Genomic DNA, 15,407 nt, shown 5'->3' with positions numbered 1-15,407 from the left:
ATAAAAATTGTATCCAACACTTCTGAGTCAGTTATGGTGTATTGGTTTAGTTTTCCTTATTCTGTCTGCATAATAAATTGCTCTTATATGGTGGTTAGAGGGGGGAAATGCCACAGATGTCTCTATCTTAATGTCTCTCTAGTCCAATTTCTGTTGACTTTCCATTATTTTGTCCCCAGAACAATGAAAAAGTATGGGGGAAGGGAGTAGGTTATGAAAAGCTGACCAGTTTTCAGCCATCTGATAAGCTTAAGAATGTTTATGCCATAGCAGAGAACCTTGTTTAGAGTGGCATATTAAATACAGTGTGTTATTTTTATTTCCTCAGTTCTTTCTAGTCAGGAATGCATTCTTTCAATTTGCATGCTATTACTCCTATTTGTCTAGAGTGGATTTTTCTGGCATTGTTCCGCATGCCGTTTCAAATTATTAGTGTGAGTGAAATTGCTGAACGTTTCCTTTAGCATCTATACTTTAAGCTTTTTGATAGTTGACTTGAAATATTCAAATCTCAGAGATTGTTTTATAATCTCAAACGGATCAAAAGAATTAGGATTTAATTTTCATATTCTGGTCCAAATGTGATCAACATGTAGTTTTCTCAGTGTAGCAAACATTTGGAAACAATAATATACCTCCCAATGTGAGCAAAATAGAGAATTTTAAATAATTCTTCTCACATTAAAAATCATATTCCTCAACATTAAACAAGCCTTGTTTTTGGATCACTTTTACATTCTTCATTTAAAATATGTTGAAAATTAATTGAAGTATAAAAATAAAGTTGAATTGTATCTACCAACTAACATATAGTTTTAATAACAGCAAAAGTATTTGGTATTTATTTAAACATGAATTCTTTTTTATTCTGTCTTTTCTCAACAGTCTAGATACAGACTTAATCTTTTAAAATAGAAAGACACATCATTAAAAGTGGTTTCTCATCCTAAACCAACTCGCTAGTTTTTTTACTGAACTAATGTTCTAAAATGCAAGAAATGTTGAATTGTCGAGCAATAGTGGCACTAGTGCAAATATGTTTTGTGAAAAGAACAGAAGCCACATTCCTAGCAGCTTTACCATATCGTAGTGGTGGTAATAGTGGAGAGATTTCTTGTTTACGCACATGCCATATAAACAGAGGGTGGACAATATTTATTTCATTTCAACTCCGTGTTTCTCCCCAATGGGGACTCAAAGCAGCTTATGGCCTACTGATGTATGTAGCACAGCTAGTGTGTTAGCAGTGGATTAAGTAGTGGAGTTGGACCATGGAGAACCATATGCCTCATGAAGCTCACTGGGTGACTTTGCACAGCCCTATTTGTCAGCCAAACCTGCCTCAAGGTGATGGTAAGGAAAAAAAGAGAGGGTAATCCTATAGAAATGGTTAGCCTAACCTCCTTTAACAAGGGTTGGTATATAGTCGTACTTTTTTACTAAATTGTATTCTTTGCATTTATTTTGCTCTTCACTATCTACATTTCTGTGCAAATGTCTTTAAAAGTTTTTTAGTGGTTTGTCTCTCCCTATTTTGTTGAGATATATTTTCAATAGAAAAAGGTGCCATGCCTTTTGTTTTGTGGTGCGTATACTATTTGTATCCACTTCTGTGGTCTTTGACAGACTTATCAATCTAATCAGATTCATCAGGAAAAGATTTGTTACCATTATGATATAGAATATCTTTCAGAGTAATCACATGACTAAATGCTAAAATGTGTATTCTAATTAATTCTGTGCCTTTTGCTATAGGAGAAAGTAAGGAGGAAAGGACATTCCGAAACTGGATGAACTCTTTGGGTGTAACCCCTTATATTAATCATTTGTACAGGTAACTGACATTAGTCATTAAATGATTGATGATGCAACCCTCACTCATTAATGTCTAAAGGAAAATAGCCATTTTCTCCAGTGAGGTTTAAGATGAATACTCTTTGGGCCAATCCTGAATGTAAAGATCTTAGCTCCAGAAGTGGGTCACCATTATATTCTCACCTGCCTGCCTTCCCCAGTCTGTTGTGCAGAATCAGGGAGCTATTTTAGTAAGTATGTGCTGAAAAGGACAGTCTAAACTTTTGTTTGCCCATCTTGGATACAGACCTTAATGTGATGAGGGGGTTTGAATTTGTCAGTGAAGCTGGGAGTAATACTATTATTTCATAGGTTCACCATAAGTTGGTAGCACATAACACACACAAACACAGAGACATACATTTTGTTTAAAGAAGTATTTCTTATGAAGCAGGAATGGCTTAGGATTTTTGCCACTTTTGGAGCATGATGGTTTTGAGGTGAAGTGATGTAAAGCTTACAGGGACTGACCACCTGCTGTAACTCTATTCTGGGCCCCGCTGTTTTCAAAGTTTAGGCTGGTGGTGACTAGAGAAGAGGCCTCTTCTATGGTGATGCTCTATCTATAATCTATAATAATAAAATGATGTGCTGCTTTGGGTCCCCACTGGGGAGAAAGGCAGGGTATAAATGAAGTGGCAGGCATAACTCATCAGAAAATAAAGCTTTCAAAATTGGCCACCAGCTCCATGATAACGATGGGAATTTCAGTGTGAAAAAAATGAAGGAATTTGGAACATTCCTGACCCAGACCATCTCCAGAACATCCCTGTGCTATTTGCAATGGAAGCAATGGTTTTTATTAGAAGCCAGAGGCAGGGAGAATGGAGTGTATCCCTTCCTCTACCAAACAGACCTTCAGATAAGGTTGCCAATTAAGAGGCCTCCTGGCATTTTGCTTCATTGCCCCCTGGCACCTGTGGGAGAAAATTGGTGGAGGGAGGCCAGCTCACTTATATCACTTCTGGTAAAAACTGTTAGTGGGTGATTTAGTATTTTGCAAAAACTATAGCTAGAATGTCCACTGTGTCAACTACAGTTTTTACTCTTTTTCCTCCTGGGAGTTGCCAGTTGCAGCCTAGCAAACCTAAATTATGCTTATTTGCAGAGAATCTTTTGCAATTAAATTATGATGCTATAATGGATGACAGAGAAAGATATATAATCATGGAAAACATTCAGAATGTTTTAGATAACTTGGGAAACCTACAGAACCCAGTATTTCCAAATGTAACACACTGTTACATGAATCCAATATAGTTGTATCAAAGGGCCATTTTAGTACCTAGAAATGATGATGTAGATATAATTTAAAGAAACAAAATTACAGGCCATGAACTAGGCATGTATTTATTCCAATATAATACCTAATATTCCTAATATAATATTCCAATATAATACATAATATAATATTCCTATAATACCTATAGACTTTCTATTACAATTTAAGAGGCTTCAGTTTCCTATTTGGCTAAGTTTTGCAGTATGTATCAAAAAAGTTCAAGGACAATCATTAAAAATAGATGACCCTGATTTGCAAAACCCTTGCTTTGCATGTGAACGTTATGCAGGATGCTCAAGAGTAAGAGGCAGGAAACTATTTTAACTCCTAATGATAGGACTATCAGTGTAATATATAAATCGTAAATCACTCTTTCATTTCCTTAATTATTTGTTACTTGTTATTAAATTTCTTTTTTGTTATTAGTTATCATGATTCTTTACTATATACAGGAAGATGTAAAATGATTGAGTATAATGCTTATATAAATTAATATATTGCTAGATAAACTGAATTGTTAAACTACATTATATGCCAAAATATATATTTGTTTACATTTCTTAATGAAACTATTTAAATCCAAATGATGCATGTTTTTAAATTCAGGTGTTCAAAAAGATTTCTTTTAAAGAATAGTTATTTGTTGTCATACAAAAATGTGTTGAAAATATTTATAATTAAAGGAGAAAAAGATGACAGAACACTGTTTTCAGGGTTAGCCTGAGGAACACACAGGGGATAATAGAATTATTTTCCTATTTCATGATTATTGTTATAGTAATTTTATCCTCTTCCTCTGCTGTTTTTAACTTTTCTTTTAGCAAAAATTTTATCTGAAAAGTACGGTAAAAATGTTTTGACTTAATATATCTAATCCTGAATATGGCCAAAAATTCAGTTTAAAAAACCCACAAAATTAGGCTATGTACAGAGATATTTTTCTACAGACCCGAAGGGCCTCCTAGGTTTGTAGAAAAAGCATGATAAAAAGTTTTAGAAGGTGGTGGTGGTGGCGGCGGCGGTATATGATGCATTCAAAATGAAGAATGCTGATTGAGATCTTGTGAAAGCTTATGAGACCACAGTTGGCCTTATAGGGCTGCTTAGCAACTGAGACAGTAGAACCTAATTGTAGCTGGGAAGATAACAGAGCAAGTGGTGAGAGGAATGAAAAATTGAGGGAGGTGGGTGAGAAAAAGCTGTTAAGGGAAAGGAAATGAAAAACTAGGGCAAAAACAAATGTGAGGAGTGGGATCTCTCTCCTTGTCGCGCGGGTGGGCGCCCCCTGGCGGTGGTGGCGGCAGCAGGTCAGCATGGGACGCCCCTGACGGGTCCGTGCTGGGTCCCCGGCGGTAGGTTAAGGGAGGTCCTACGTGCGAGGGCCGGTCCGGCCCCTGGAGAGCGTCCCCCTCAAGGCCTCAGACGGGCGGCCACCGTCTGGACTGGCGAGGCCAGCCAGCAATTAGCTCCACCCGGCCAACCACCCTTGTAGCGTCAGGGTAGGCTGGCACAGTCTCTCACGACTCCTCCTCCTTGGCCTGGGGTTTCGCCTCCTCTAAATACCCTCCCTCCTTATGGCCAACCCCACCCCTCTCTTCCAGTGCCCGCCCCCAGTGTCATTCCCACCACCTGGGCTAGGTGTGGCCACATCCTGCGGCCCCATCTGCCCTGGCCCCATTGGCTGCCTTGTCCCTGCTCCCGCCCCTCTCCCTCCTTGCCCCGTTCTCGGCCTCTTCCTCCCCCACTAGCTGGCTTCAGCAGTTGGCCGTACGGGCTGTCCTTCGGCCGGTTGCGCCCGCCCCCTCCCTTGGCCTTCTGGGGGTTGTAGGCCCCACTGAAACTCTGCGCCGGCGCGGGCGCCTCGCGGCGGCCTGGCTTCCTGGGCGGCCGCTCCTTGCCCTGCCCATGGCCGCGGTGCTCCCTTGGCGCAGGCTCCGGCCGCCAGGGCCGCGGCTGCGCTCGGGGCGACGGCCTCTTCCTCCCGCGGCCGTTTGCCACGCGGCGCCGGTTCTCTGGCCTCGGCGGGTTGGCGGCTGCGGCCGTCAGCTCCGCCGGAGGGGTGGGCCGTCCCTCTTTGCCGGACGGCGGCTCCGCGGCTCTGCCGGCGTCCCTCCCGGCGTCCCCCCCGGCCAACTCCGGGGGCTGCAGGTGGGTGCTGTTGCGGGCGAGGGCGTCTGAGGGGGTGGGGGCTGCGGAGTCCGAGGGCGCGGCGCCGCTGCCCCTCGGACACTCCTCCATGAATTTCATGGCTCTTCAGCTTATTTAATAATAGTAAACAATCACAAAATATTCTTGGATATCCTGTTAGTTTGAAGAGAGGAAGTCATATGAGAACCTAGCTTGTGAGTTTCTTCTGGTGGGTCTGAAACCTGTTGAACCGTGCTTCCCCATGTGGTTGCCTGGTCTGCCTGACTGAGCTGGCTGAATTACACTTCAGTTGAAAATGAAACTTCATTCAGTTTTTATACTGTAATTTATAGGACTAAGCTATACACTTCACTCTTGTATTAATCTATGATAAAACAATACCTTAAGAGAGAGAACTTTTTTTCAATGGAAGGAATATTAAATCAGTTGTGTACGATGTAAATATGAATCAATAGACAATTGAAAAGAGTTTTTTGTGATACACTTCTAACTGCACTCAGTGAGGTGGATCCAACCATCTTCCAAGTAGCCTTCCTGCAGCCTTAAGAGGCTTCCTTCAACTTAAGCTGTTCTTCTTCTTGTGGAAGACCCATTTAAGTTGAAGGAAAGCTCTTTAGACTGGAAGAAGCTTCAAACTTTAGCCAAAAGGAACGGTGAGGTATGAACATTTTAATACATAAATAAGCTGTGCTCAGTGGTGTGGTTGAATAGGGGTAGACTCTACCCCAGTAGCCATAATTTTGTAATATTTTTTTTCTTCCTACATTTTGATCCAGTGACCTTGCTGATGCGTTAGTAATCTTCCAACTCTATGAAATGATACGTGTACCAGTACAGTGGAATCATGTCAACAAACCACCGTATCCAGCACTTGGCGGAAAGATGAAAAAGGTTGAGAAAAGCTCTATATAAGAAATGACAGTAACCGTTCAACTATTTTGTTAAGTTCTCAAATTGTTATGTTATCCCTGGCTGGGGTTTTGAAAATGACCAGCCATGACCAGCAACAGTAATGGTGAGAGTAGTGAGGCAGTGGGAATGGTAGGAGTAGGGGTGTCAGGCCCCTTGCTGGAATCTTGTCTCATTGAGGTGTTGGCTAAAGGAAATGGGGGCAGTGGGAGAAGAAACATGTACTAATATTGGACGGGCATGCTTACATTGCTCCTAGTTATTCCTGTATTTTGTTTTTGGTGTAACCCATCCTGAGCCCACTTGTGGGGAGGGTGGGCTATAAATCAAATAAATAATAATAATAAAAATAATAAATGTGACATAGTAGATACTATAACATTTTGAAAAAAAGTTGTATTTTTTGTTTGTTTTGCAAAATGTTAGAGTGTCTGCTATGTCATTTCCGGTTTTTACCAGAAGTGATGTAAGCACACCAACACACCGGACCCCGCCCCACCTTTCCTCCCAGAGCTTGCTGGCTGTGACCTGGCAACCTTAGGCAGAAGGTGTATAGCAATGACAACAGTGCACAGCTGTATGATAAGATATCATTAGCATGCCAGGCTTAAGGCTACCAGTCCCCCAGTGGGGGTGGGGGATCCCCTTCTCTCAGCCTATGCCCCCCACTGCCATTCATCTGGCTGGTGGGGGGGAAAGACCCCAGGGAACGGGTCCAGGTGGCAAAAAATCTCCGAGGCCAGTACACAGCAGACTTACTCCCCACAGACATGACAAAGTCACTTCTGGAAGAAATGTCATCACACGCGCAGTGTGCTTGCTCCCTCACTTCACAGCGGCCCTGTGAAGTGTGAGAGTATGTCCGCCACTGAGTGCAATGAAGTCTTTTCTGGAAGTGATGCCATCATGCCTGCTGGGAACATGCAAGCAAAGAGACCAGCAAGAACAAGCCAGTAAGTTAAGTGCCAGGTCCCCCCGCCAGGAGGGTAAGGGGACCTGGCAACCCTAGCCAGGTATTACAGCTGGCGCCAACTTCCAGGAGAACACACTAGGCTAGAATGTATGGCTTGGAGTAGAATACAGTGGATGGCTTCCTCTCTTCTGCAAGCCCCTTCCATCATCTGACAGCTGCCCCAGAAATTAAAATGGCACTAATATGCATGAGATCTGCAGAGATGCATACCTTCTCATCCACATGGTATGCAAAGGTGCTTTGACTGCGATCTTTCCAAAAAGTCCATACCAAAAGCAGGACATATACAGGGAATAATGCCATGTGGGTGATGCTGAAAACAGCGCTGCAGTAAGGAAGCCAAAGTGGAGCAAAGCATCCATAGAAAAACACCCATCCAGTTCTTATTAGTTGACAAAACTTAAACTATGCTTTGTTCAAAATTCTTTCCATGTACATATGCATTAAACACACTGATTGGCAGGTATACGATGCTCCTCCTTAGTGGGTTTGTGGCTGGGTTGCTTCCCCCCAAACCTAATTTAAAATAAAGTATAATTCCAAATATTTGTGGTTTGTGAATCTAAAATGTATTTGTTAATTGCATGAACCATTTAATTTAGATTGAAAATTGTAACTATGCAGTCGAACTGGGAAAGACAAAAGCCAGATTTTCTTTAGTTGGTATTGGTGGACAGGACCTCAACGAAGGCAATCCAACATTGACATTGGCATTAATTTGGCAATTAATGAGAAGGTAAGATTTAGTCAAAGCACAGAAAATACAGTGGCTTTTAAAACCACGATATGTTTTTAATTTATTTGCAACCAGATGGCAAATTTGATTACAAAGTCTTCCCCCCCCCCAGTTTTGCTTCCAGTGTTCTGTGTTACAATCAGGGCTCATTTCGAGGGGGAATGCACCAAACGGCGTTCCAGCAGTTCCCCCAAGTCAGGTGGCCCTGTCCACCTGACTTTAGGGCCGTTTAGGCCTCAATTTGGGCCAAAATGGTCCGAATCTGGGCCAAAATGGCCTGGATCAGGATGGTGCCAGGCACCGGAACCTTCCCCCACCCAGCACCGACCCGATCCCGGCCGTATCATCCCCAATCTGGGCTGAAACGGGCCAAAAATGGCCATTTTTGGCAATTTTGGACCCATTTCGGCCTGCGTTAGGGCCAAAATGGCCCGGATTGGGGCCGAAATGGCCAGGATCAGGTTGATGCTGAGCGGGGAGCCCTCGCCTGCCTGGCACTGACCTGGTCCTGGCCATTTTGGCCCTGATCCGGCAAAAATGGGCCCAAAATGGACATTTTTGGACATTTTGGGCCCATTTCAGGGCCGAAGGGGCCCAGATTGGGGCTGAAATGGCCTAGATCGGGTTGGTGCTGAGAGGGGGAAGTCTCCCCCACCCTGTACCAACCCAGGCCCAGGTTTTTCAGCCCTTTTGCAGGCTGAAATGGGCCCAAAATATCCATTTTGGGCCCGTTTCGGCCCGGATAGGGGCCGACATGGTTGGGGTCAGGGCCGAAACAGCCTGGATCAGGTTGGTGCCGGGCAGGGGAACTTTCCCCCACCCAGCACCAACCCGGTCCTGGCCATTTTGGCCTCTATGCAAGCCGAAACAGGCCAAAAATGGCTATTTCGGCCATTTCGGTCCTGTTTTGGCCTGGATTGGGGCTGAATGGGCCCAGATCCGGTCGGTGTTGGGTGAGGGAAGCCTCCCTCGCCCAGCAGCAACCTGGCCCTGGTCGTTTTGGCCCTGATCCGGGCCCCAAAGGGCCATTTTCAGCCCTTTTGGGCCCTTTTGGGCCCAGATCAGGGACAAAACAGCCCAGATTGGGTCAGTGCCAGGCATAAGAGGGTTCCCCCACCTGGCTCCAACCCAATCTGGGCCATTTTGGCCCTGATCTGGGCCTGAAAGGCCCCAAAATGGCCACTTTTGGCCATTTTGGGCTGCTTTCTGCTGGGATTGGGGCTGGATTGGGTTGGTGCCGGGCAGGGGAAGCCTCCCCCTCCCAGCACTAACCCAATTCCAACCATTTAAGCCCTGATCCAGGCTGAAACGGGCCCAAAATGGCCATTTTTGGCCTTTTAGGCCCCATTCCCGCTGGCATCGGGGCCAGACCGGCTAGGATCGGGTTGGTGCTGAGTAGGGGAACCCTCCCCCACCTGGCACTGACCTGGTTCTGGCTGTTTTGGCCCTGATCTGGGCCCAAACGGGGGGCCCAAATGGTCATTTTGGGCCATTTCGGGCCTGTTTTGGCCAGAATCAGGACCAAAACCGCCAGGATTGGATCAGTGCCTGGTGGGAGACCTCTCCCCTGCCCAGCACTGACCCAATCTGGATTGTTTTGGGCCCATCTAGTCCAATATGTGCCCAAAATGGCCATTTTGTTCTATTTGGGGCCTGTTTTGCCGTGGATTGGGGGCCAAAAGGGCCCTGATTGAGCCACTGCCAGGTGGGGGAACACTCCCCCTTCTGGCAGCAGCCAAATCCCGGCCATTTTGGCCCGATCTAGGGGTGTGGCATATGCTAATGAGTTATGCTAATGAGTTCTTGCAGCTGTTTTTCTACGAAATGACCCCTGGTTACAATTAATTTTGTTCTACAAGGATACCTTTTGTTATTCTTAACTGTTTTTTAAATATTAAATTATTTGTAAAGAAAAACTTAGTTGACACTGCTTGTGCACTTATTGTTACTAACCCGATTTCCGTTTGATAGACCCTAACTATTAGCTTGGTGAATGAAAATACTTAGTAACACATATGGGTTATGATTTTGATAACCACCACCAAGTGGTTAAATTAAACTATTAAAGTTTCCAGGCAAATAGATTATTTTTGTTCTTCAAACTGTTTTCACAATATATGGTTAAAAAATTAACAACATGTAGTTAAAAAGTAAAATGGGAAGGAGAAACTTTGATCTTCTAAACCTAGGAGAGACTTCTTACGAGAGCTTTTCTGGGCTTTGTACACACAAACTGGTCTAGCAATCATGGATAAACATGCATGTTTGAGTGTGCATAAGGGGGTGGTTATATAAACTGGTCAAGGAAAGAGTTAAGTGACCCCTCCTCTTCCACTACTTCTTTCCAAATTAATCTTTTCAAAACTGCAGTTTCTTTATTTTTATTGTAGCAAGCAACATTTGCATAAAATGTGTAGTTAGCCCCTCAGGTAGATTGTATAAGCAGTGCCTCAAGGGCAGCGAAGAACAACAGTGTCTGTGCATACTGTCATCTGTCTATCCTGCCATCCTAAGCAGAGTCATGCCATTCTAAGTTCATTAAAGGAAATGAGCTTAAAAGGGTGTAACTCTACCAAAGATGGCCATGTAATTTATTTGCTCCTCTAGCATATAATAGTCAAGAAGAGAGATTGTCCTTTGATTGTTTGCCATGGGCCAGACTTTGCACTGTATTAGTTGCAGTTAAGTTAATTTCAATAAAGTTATAAACTGTTCTCATCTGAGCTCAGTATCTTGGCTTCTTTCCTTTCCATGTTCCTTGGGTGGGCACTATCTCAATAGGTTTCTGAAAACACTAGGTGTTTTCACACATCTTACTAGCCATGCAAAATCGCACAAAACTTCTGGAATGATGGCGGCTTCCTGGCACGATTTCCCATCATGCCACAAACTGGAGTCATGATGGGAAATTGTGCCAGGAAGACGCCGTCATTCTGGGAGTTTTGTGTGATTTTGCACAGTCGGTAAGATGTGTGAAAATGGCCCGTTTTATAATTATTTCAATAGCAGGAGAATCTGGGAAAATTTTATATCAGATACAAACTCTTTTCTATGTTCTTTCTATTACAGGTACACTTTGAATGTACTGTCAGACCTTGGAGAGGGAGAGAAAGTAAATGATGAAATTATTATTAAATGGGTGAATCAAACTCTTGCAAATTCAAACAAGAGCACTTCAATAACTAGCTTCAAGGTAACTATTTTAAGAAAGAAAATACTAATTTTAAACCTTCTTAAACTGCCCATGATTGGCTGCAGAGTGCCTTTGAAATTATTCATGAATAGATTACTTTAAAAAAAATTAAATGTAAAACACATGATCATATATACATAATATGTATTACATATATAGTATATTGTAGTGTTCATATTATACACACACAAAGAGGGTAGCCATGAGGATTCATAAATCTCATCTCTGCCGCCGCTGGTGGTCCTCCTCTTCATAAGAACATAAAAAGAGCAGATTTAGATTTTATGGTAGAGATTTTAGGGATGGCTGCTTTTTAAGAACTTAAGAAGAACCCTATGGGATCAGACCAGTGGTCCATCCAGTCCAGCCTCTTGTCTCATACAGTGGCCGACCAGTTCTCTGGAGGGCCAACAACAGGGCAAGCAGGCTGAGGCCTTCTTATGTTGCCTCCTGGCACTGGTTCATTGCCTCTGAATGTAGAGTTTCTCTTCAGTCACAGCATGGCTTGTAGCCACTGATAGACCTATCCTCCATGAATCTGTCTAATCCCCTTTTAAAGCTGTCTATGTTTGTGGCCATCCTTCTCCTCCACTTTCCTTCCTTCCCTCTCCCTCACAGCCACTGCAGCTTCTCCATTTCTGCTTCCTTCTTTCCCTCCAGCCATCATTCCTGCCTTTTGCCACATTTTTTCTTTCCTCTCTTCTTCCACACTGTCTTCGCTTCCTTCTTTCTCTCTTCTTGCTTCTCTTTCCTGCCTGCCAACTTCTCTCCCCCTACAACTCACTTCAGGTTTCTTAAAAAAATGCGGCATCCACTTAGGATTTGGGTTCCCTACATAATCCAAAATGGCTGCTGAGATTTTTTGGCACTCCTTGAATATGGTTTTGCATTAAATAAACTAGTACATTGAAAAACACGTTGAGAAACAAGAAATTTAGATCATAAAATGTTTACTCTTCAGTAAACATAACTGCAGACTTTCAGGACTTGTAGTCTTATCCGAATTTTTGTCACATAAATCAAAGGTTACAAACCTTAAAATTATCCTCTGATGTAATCAGACATTAATTGTAGCTGTACATTTTGCAGTTCATGCTACCTGTCAATAAAAATGCAAGCGCAAAATAAATGTTACATTTATAACCATTTTTTCATGCTTTACTGAGACTCAGGGTGGATCACATAGTGTGAGTCATTAGGACGTTCAATTAACAATACAATAGGGTTTGGATAGCATAAAATGTGAAAGCTAGCAAAAAAGTGATAGAGAGTTAATGCTGAAACAAAGCATAGGCAATTAAACAGTAGGAACATGCTTACAAGAACCTTTAATCCAATTAAGCCTGCAATACATCCTTCATTCCATTTTAAGACTACAAGCTGTAGCCTTGGTGCCTTTCCACTATGCCCTGAAAAAATTTTTTGTCTTACCTTTTTTTGTGTGTGTTGAATATCAAGCCTGAGGAAATGTTCCAGAAAGCTATTACATTATTTTGTATTTATTGGGTATCTCTGGGAGTGTGGATAATGAGAGGCAGAAATGTGAAAAAATATTGGTAAATCCATTCATTACTGAAAATGAAACCTTTCAACAATTCTTTTAGGACAAAAGCATTAGCACCAGTTTACCTGTGCTAGATTTAATAGATGCCATCGCGCCAAAAGCAATCCATCCAGAAATGGTCAAGAGAGAAGATCTTTCTGAAATAGACAAGTTGAATAATGCTAAGTAAGCCTTTGCTGCACACTTCCTTTATAAACACTGAGGCTCTGATTCAGCTGTAGTTGCACGTAACTAATAACATGTGGCAACTAATTCCTGAATGGTAATGGTGCTACCCTGTTGTAGCAGAAACAACTGAGAGTTCTGTGCCACCTTAAACACTAACAATTTTATTGTGTATGAGATGAGGTGAGGTAGTGGCCTCAGACATTTTGGGGGATGTCAGTGTCTGTTGCCACTTCTGCCTTACTCCCCTCACTGCCACTTCCTCCTCTACCTGACAACAGTCCCCCACAGTCAAACCAGCCAACGTTCCTTCCCTCATTGTTCCCCAGTCATTTAAACAAGAAAAGACTTGCTGTGCTGTCTCAGGAAGGAATGTTAGCTGTTTGAGGTGGAAACAGTGGTCAGAAGTAGTGGGATGCATGGAGTTGGGGGATGAGACCTGAGGAGGATGGAGGTGGGGGATGAGGCCTGCCACTGAACTTCGTCAGACACTTGTGTTATCCTCAGCTAGAAGATATACACAAACGGTATACATTTTTGTGTTAGGTATGTATGTATGTATTTCTTCAAACCAAAGAGAATGCTTCATATGGGACCAAATTAGTTCTTTCATCCAGGAAAACTTATGCCACATTCTAAACTATTGGCACTGGACGGAGATGTACATTCCCATCTGCATTAAAAAACTGTATCCAACCATTTCATTGTGGTCCAGACAACCTTTGCAATGCTTCAATACATACATAAACCTGATTTTGCACCAAGATTTCCCTTACTGGCCTGGGGTTTGTGTGTTAGGCACATGGGTTGACTGCACTTTACATTTGTTACAGAAAGTGTGATCGTCACTGAGCTGATTGCTAGCAGTCCAATGACAAGCAAGCAGACTTGGGCTGGGTGGCACAATTCAGCACATAAAAAAGTTGTGCTGATTTTTACCTATTTTTTGCAGTATTTTCCCATATCAATTTTAATTGTTTTTCTTGACTTTTAACTGCTGTGTAATAAAGTTGTATCTCTCATAAACCAAATTGTCCTTGGGACAGAAAAATGTCATTTTCTTTTTGAACGAATAAATAAATGCTCGAGCTTAGACAAATTTGGAATATCCTGCTAGTGGGACATAAAGATTTTTAAGATGGTTCAAATGTATTTTTATATCTGTTTTAATGTTTATTTTTATCCAGTCATTTTTATACTGTTTTTATTTCACTGATTCCCACCTTGGGTCCTGAGATGTTTAGGGGAAAGATGGTATATAAATATTTAAAATAAATAAATAAATGCATTTATATAAATTGCACCTGTTGAGTAATATTTTTTTCTCCTTTCTATCCAAGATACGCTATTTCAGTTGCTCGGAAAATTGGTGCTTGTATATATGCCCTACCAGACGACTTAGTAGAAGTGAAGCCAAAAATGGTTATGACAGTATTTGCATGCTTGATGGGAAGAGGACTGAATAGAATGAAATAAAGAAGATTTTATCACATTTTCTGCCATGATCAACACAATGAATGCCTCACTGTTTACAGACTAATGACATTTAGTAAAACCAGAGATAATTTATATGTGTAAATGTGGAGGTGTATAGAGAGATTATTTACCTAAATCAATTGTTTATACCTAAGATTTCATCTGAAAATTTTTATATTGCATTAGTAGTTTGTGAGATAACACTGTAATGCAGTAATCATCATGTTAAGATTACTGTTACATAGCATTTCAAAACAAATAGTATTTAGGCTGTTTTCTTAGCGCACAAATCACAATTTTACAATGCTATTTTAGAAGCTGTTGTGAAATTATTATTTTATTTCTGTGAGTACTAATATACTAATACTAATACTAATACTAATACTAATACTAATACTAATACTAATACTAATACTAATACTAATACTAATACTAATACTAATACTAATACTAATACTAATGCGTGTGGAAGGCCTCAAAAGTCTGATTTTATTCCATCACTATTATGTTGATGCAAACTCCCAAAGGTCTGTAATGCCTTATAATAAGGGACTGCCAAACTCCTGCTAATATTATGGTTTCGGACATGGTTTAATAGATAAATGAGCAAACTAAAATGTTAGCTTATTTTAGGGCCCTATTTTAGTTGGGGAAGTCTAGTTTCACGTGATAGTATTGCAAGCAAAGGACTTACTTGTTAATTTTAAGGCTATTTTTGTTTTATTGCATTAATGTGCTAGAAAATAAGAAAGGAAATAAATATCAAAGATTGCCTTGTAATAATGAGAACCAGAGCAGTTGTAGAATACCATGTCTATTTTCCCTAGTTAAAAGACTAGGGATGGGGCATGAGCTTCGGAACCCCCTCAACTGAGCCCCTCTCCTTTCAAGCATGAATTTCTTAATTCTCTCCCTCCTAGCCTTATTCATGGTTAATAGTTATGTTAGTACTTCTTTTAACTATCATTAATACCGACCAAGGTTTTCTGTTAAAATCAGAATTGAAAATCAGGATGTAGGAAGCCAGAATTGAAAATCAGGGTAAGAAGCCAGTGTTAAACATAAGCCTTAACCACTCTAGACTTGAAACTAGAGATGGGCACGAAC

General features: G+C 41.7%; 1 protein-coding gene across 4 annotated transcripts in view; it reads left to right on the top strand.

Annotated features, from left to right (window-relative positions):
* PLS1 (plastin 1) overlaps positions 1-14,686 on the top strand; it is a 72,869-nt gene extending 58,183 nt beyond the window's left edge. For 3 of the 4 annotated variants that reach the window (XM_054982683.1, XM_054982681.1, XM_054982682.1), the window contains exons 11-16: positions 1,756-1,834; positions 6,061-6,175; positions 7,769-7,902; positions 10,972-11,095; positions 12,700-12,824; positions 14,165-14,686. In XM_054982683.1, the coding sequence (XP_054838658.1) occupies positions 1,756-1,834; positions 6,061-6,175; positions 7,769-7,902; positions 10,972-11,095; positions 12,700-12,824; positions 14,165-14,300 (713 nt within the window). In that variant the 3' untranslated portion in view covers positions 14,301-14,686. The remainder of the gene's footprint in view (positions 1-1,755; positions 1,835-6,060; positions 6,176-7,768; positions 7,903-10,971; positions 11,096-12,699; positions 12,825-14,164) is intronic. The other variant, XM_054982684.1, reaches the window with a different exon arrangement.
* Positions 14,687-15,407: the final 721 nt, after the last annotated feature.

Source organism: Eublepharis macularius, chromosome 6 (assembly GCF_028583425.1).
Source record: "Eublepharis macularius isolate TG4126 chromosome 6, MPM_Emac_v1.0, whole genome shotgun sequence".
Classification (NCBI taxonomy): domain Eukaryota; kingdom Metazoa; phylum Chordata; class Lepidosauria; order Squamata; family Eublepharidae; genus Eublepharis; species Eublepharis macularius.
Note: the sequence above shows the minus strand (reverse complement) of the source record. Positions and strands in the feature narration are given on the sequence as shown.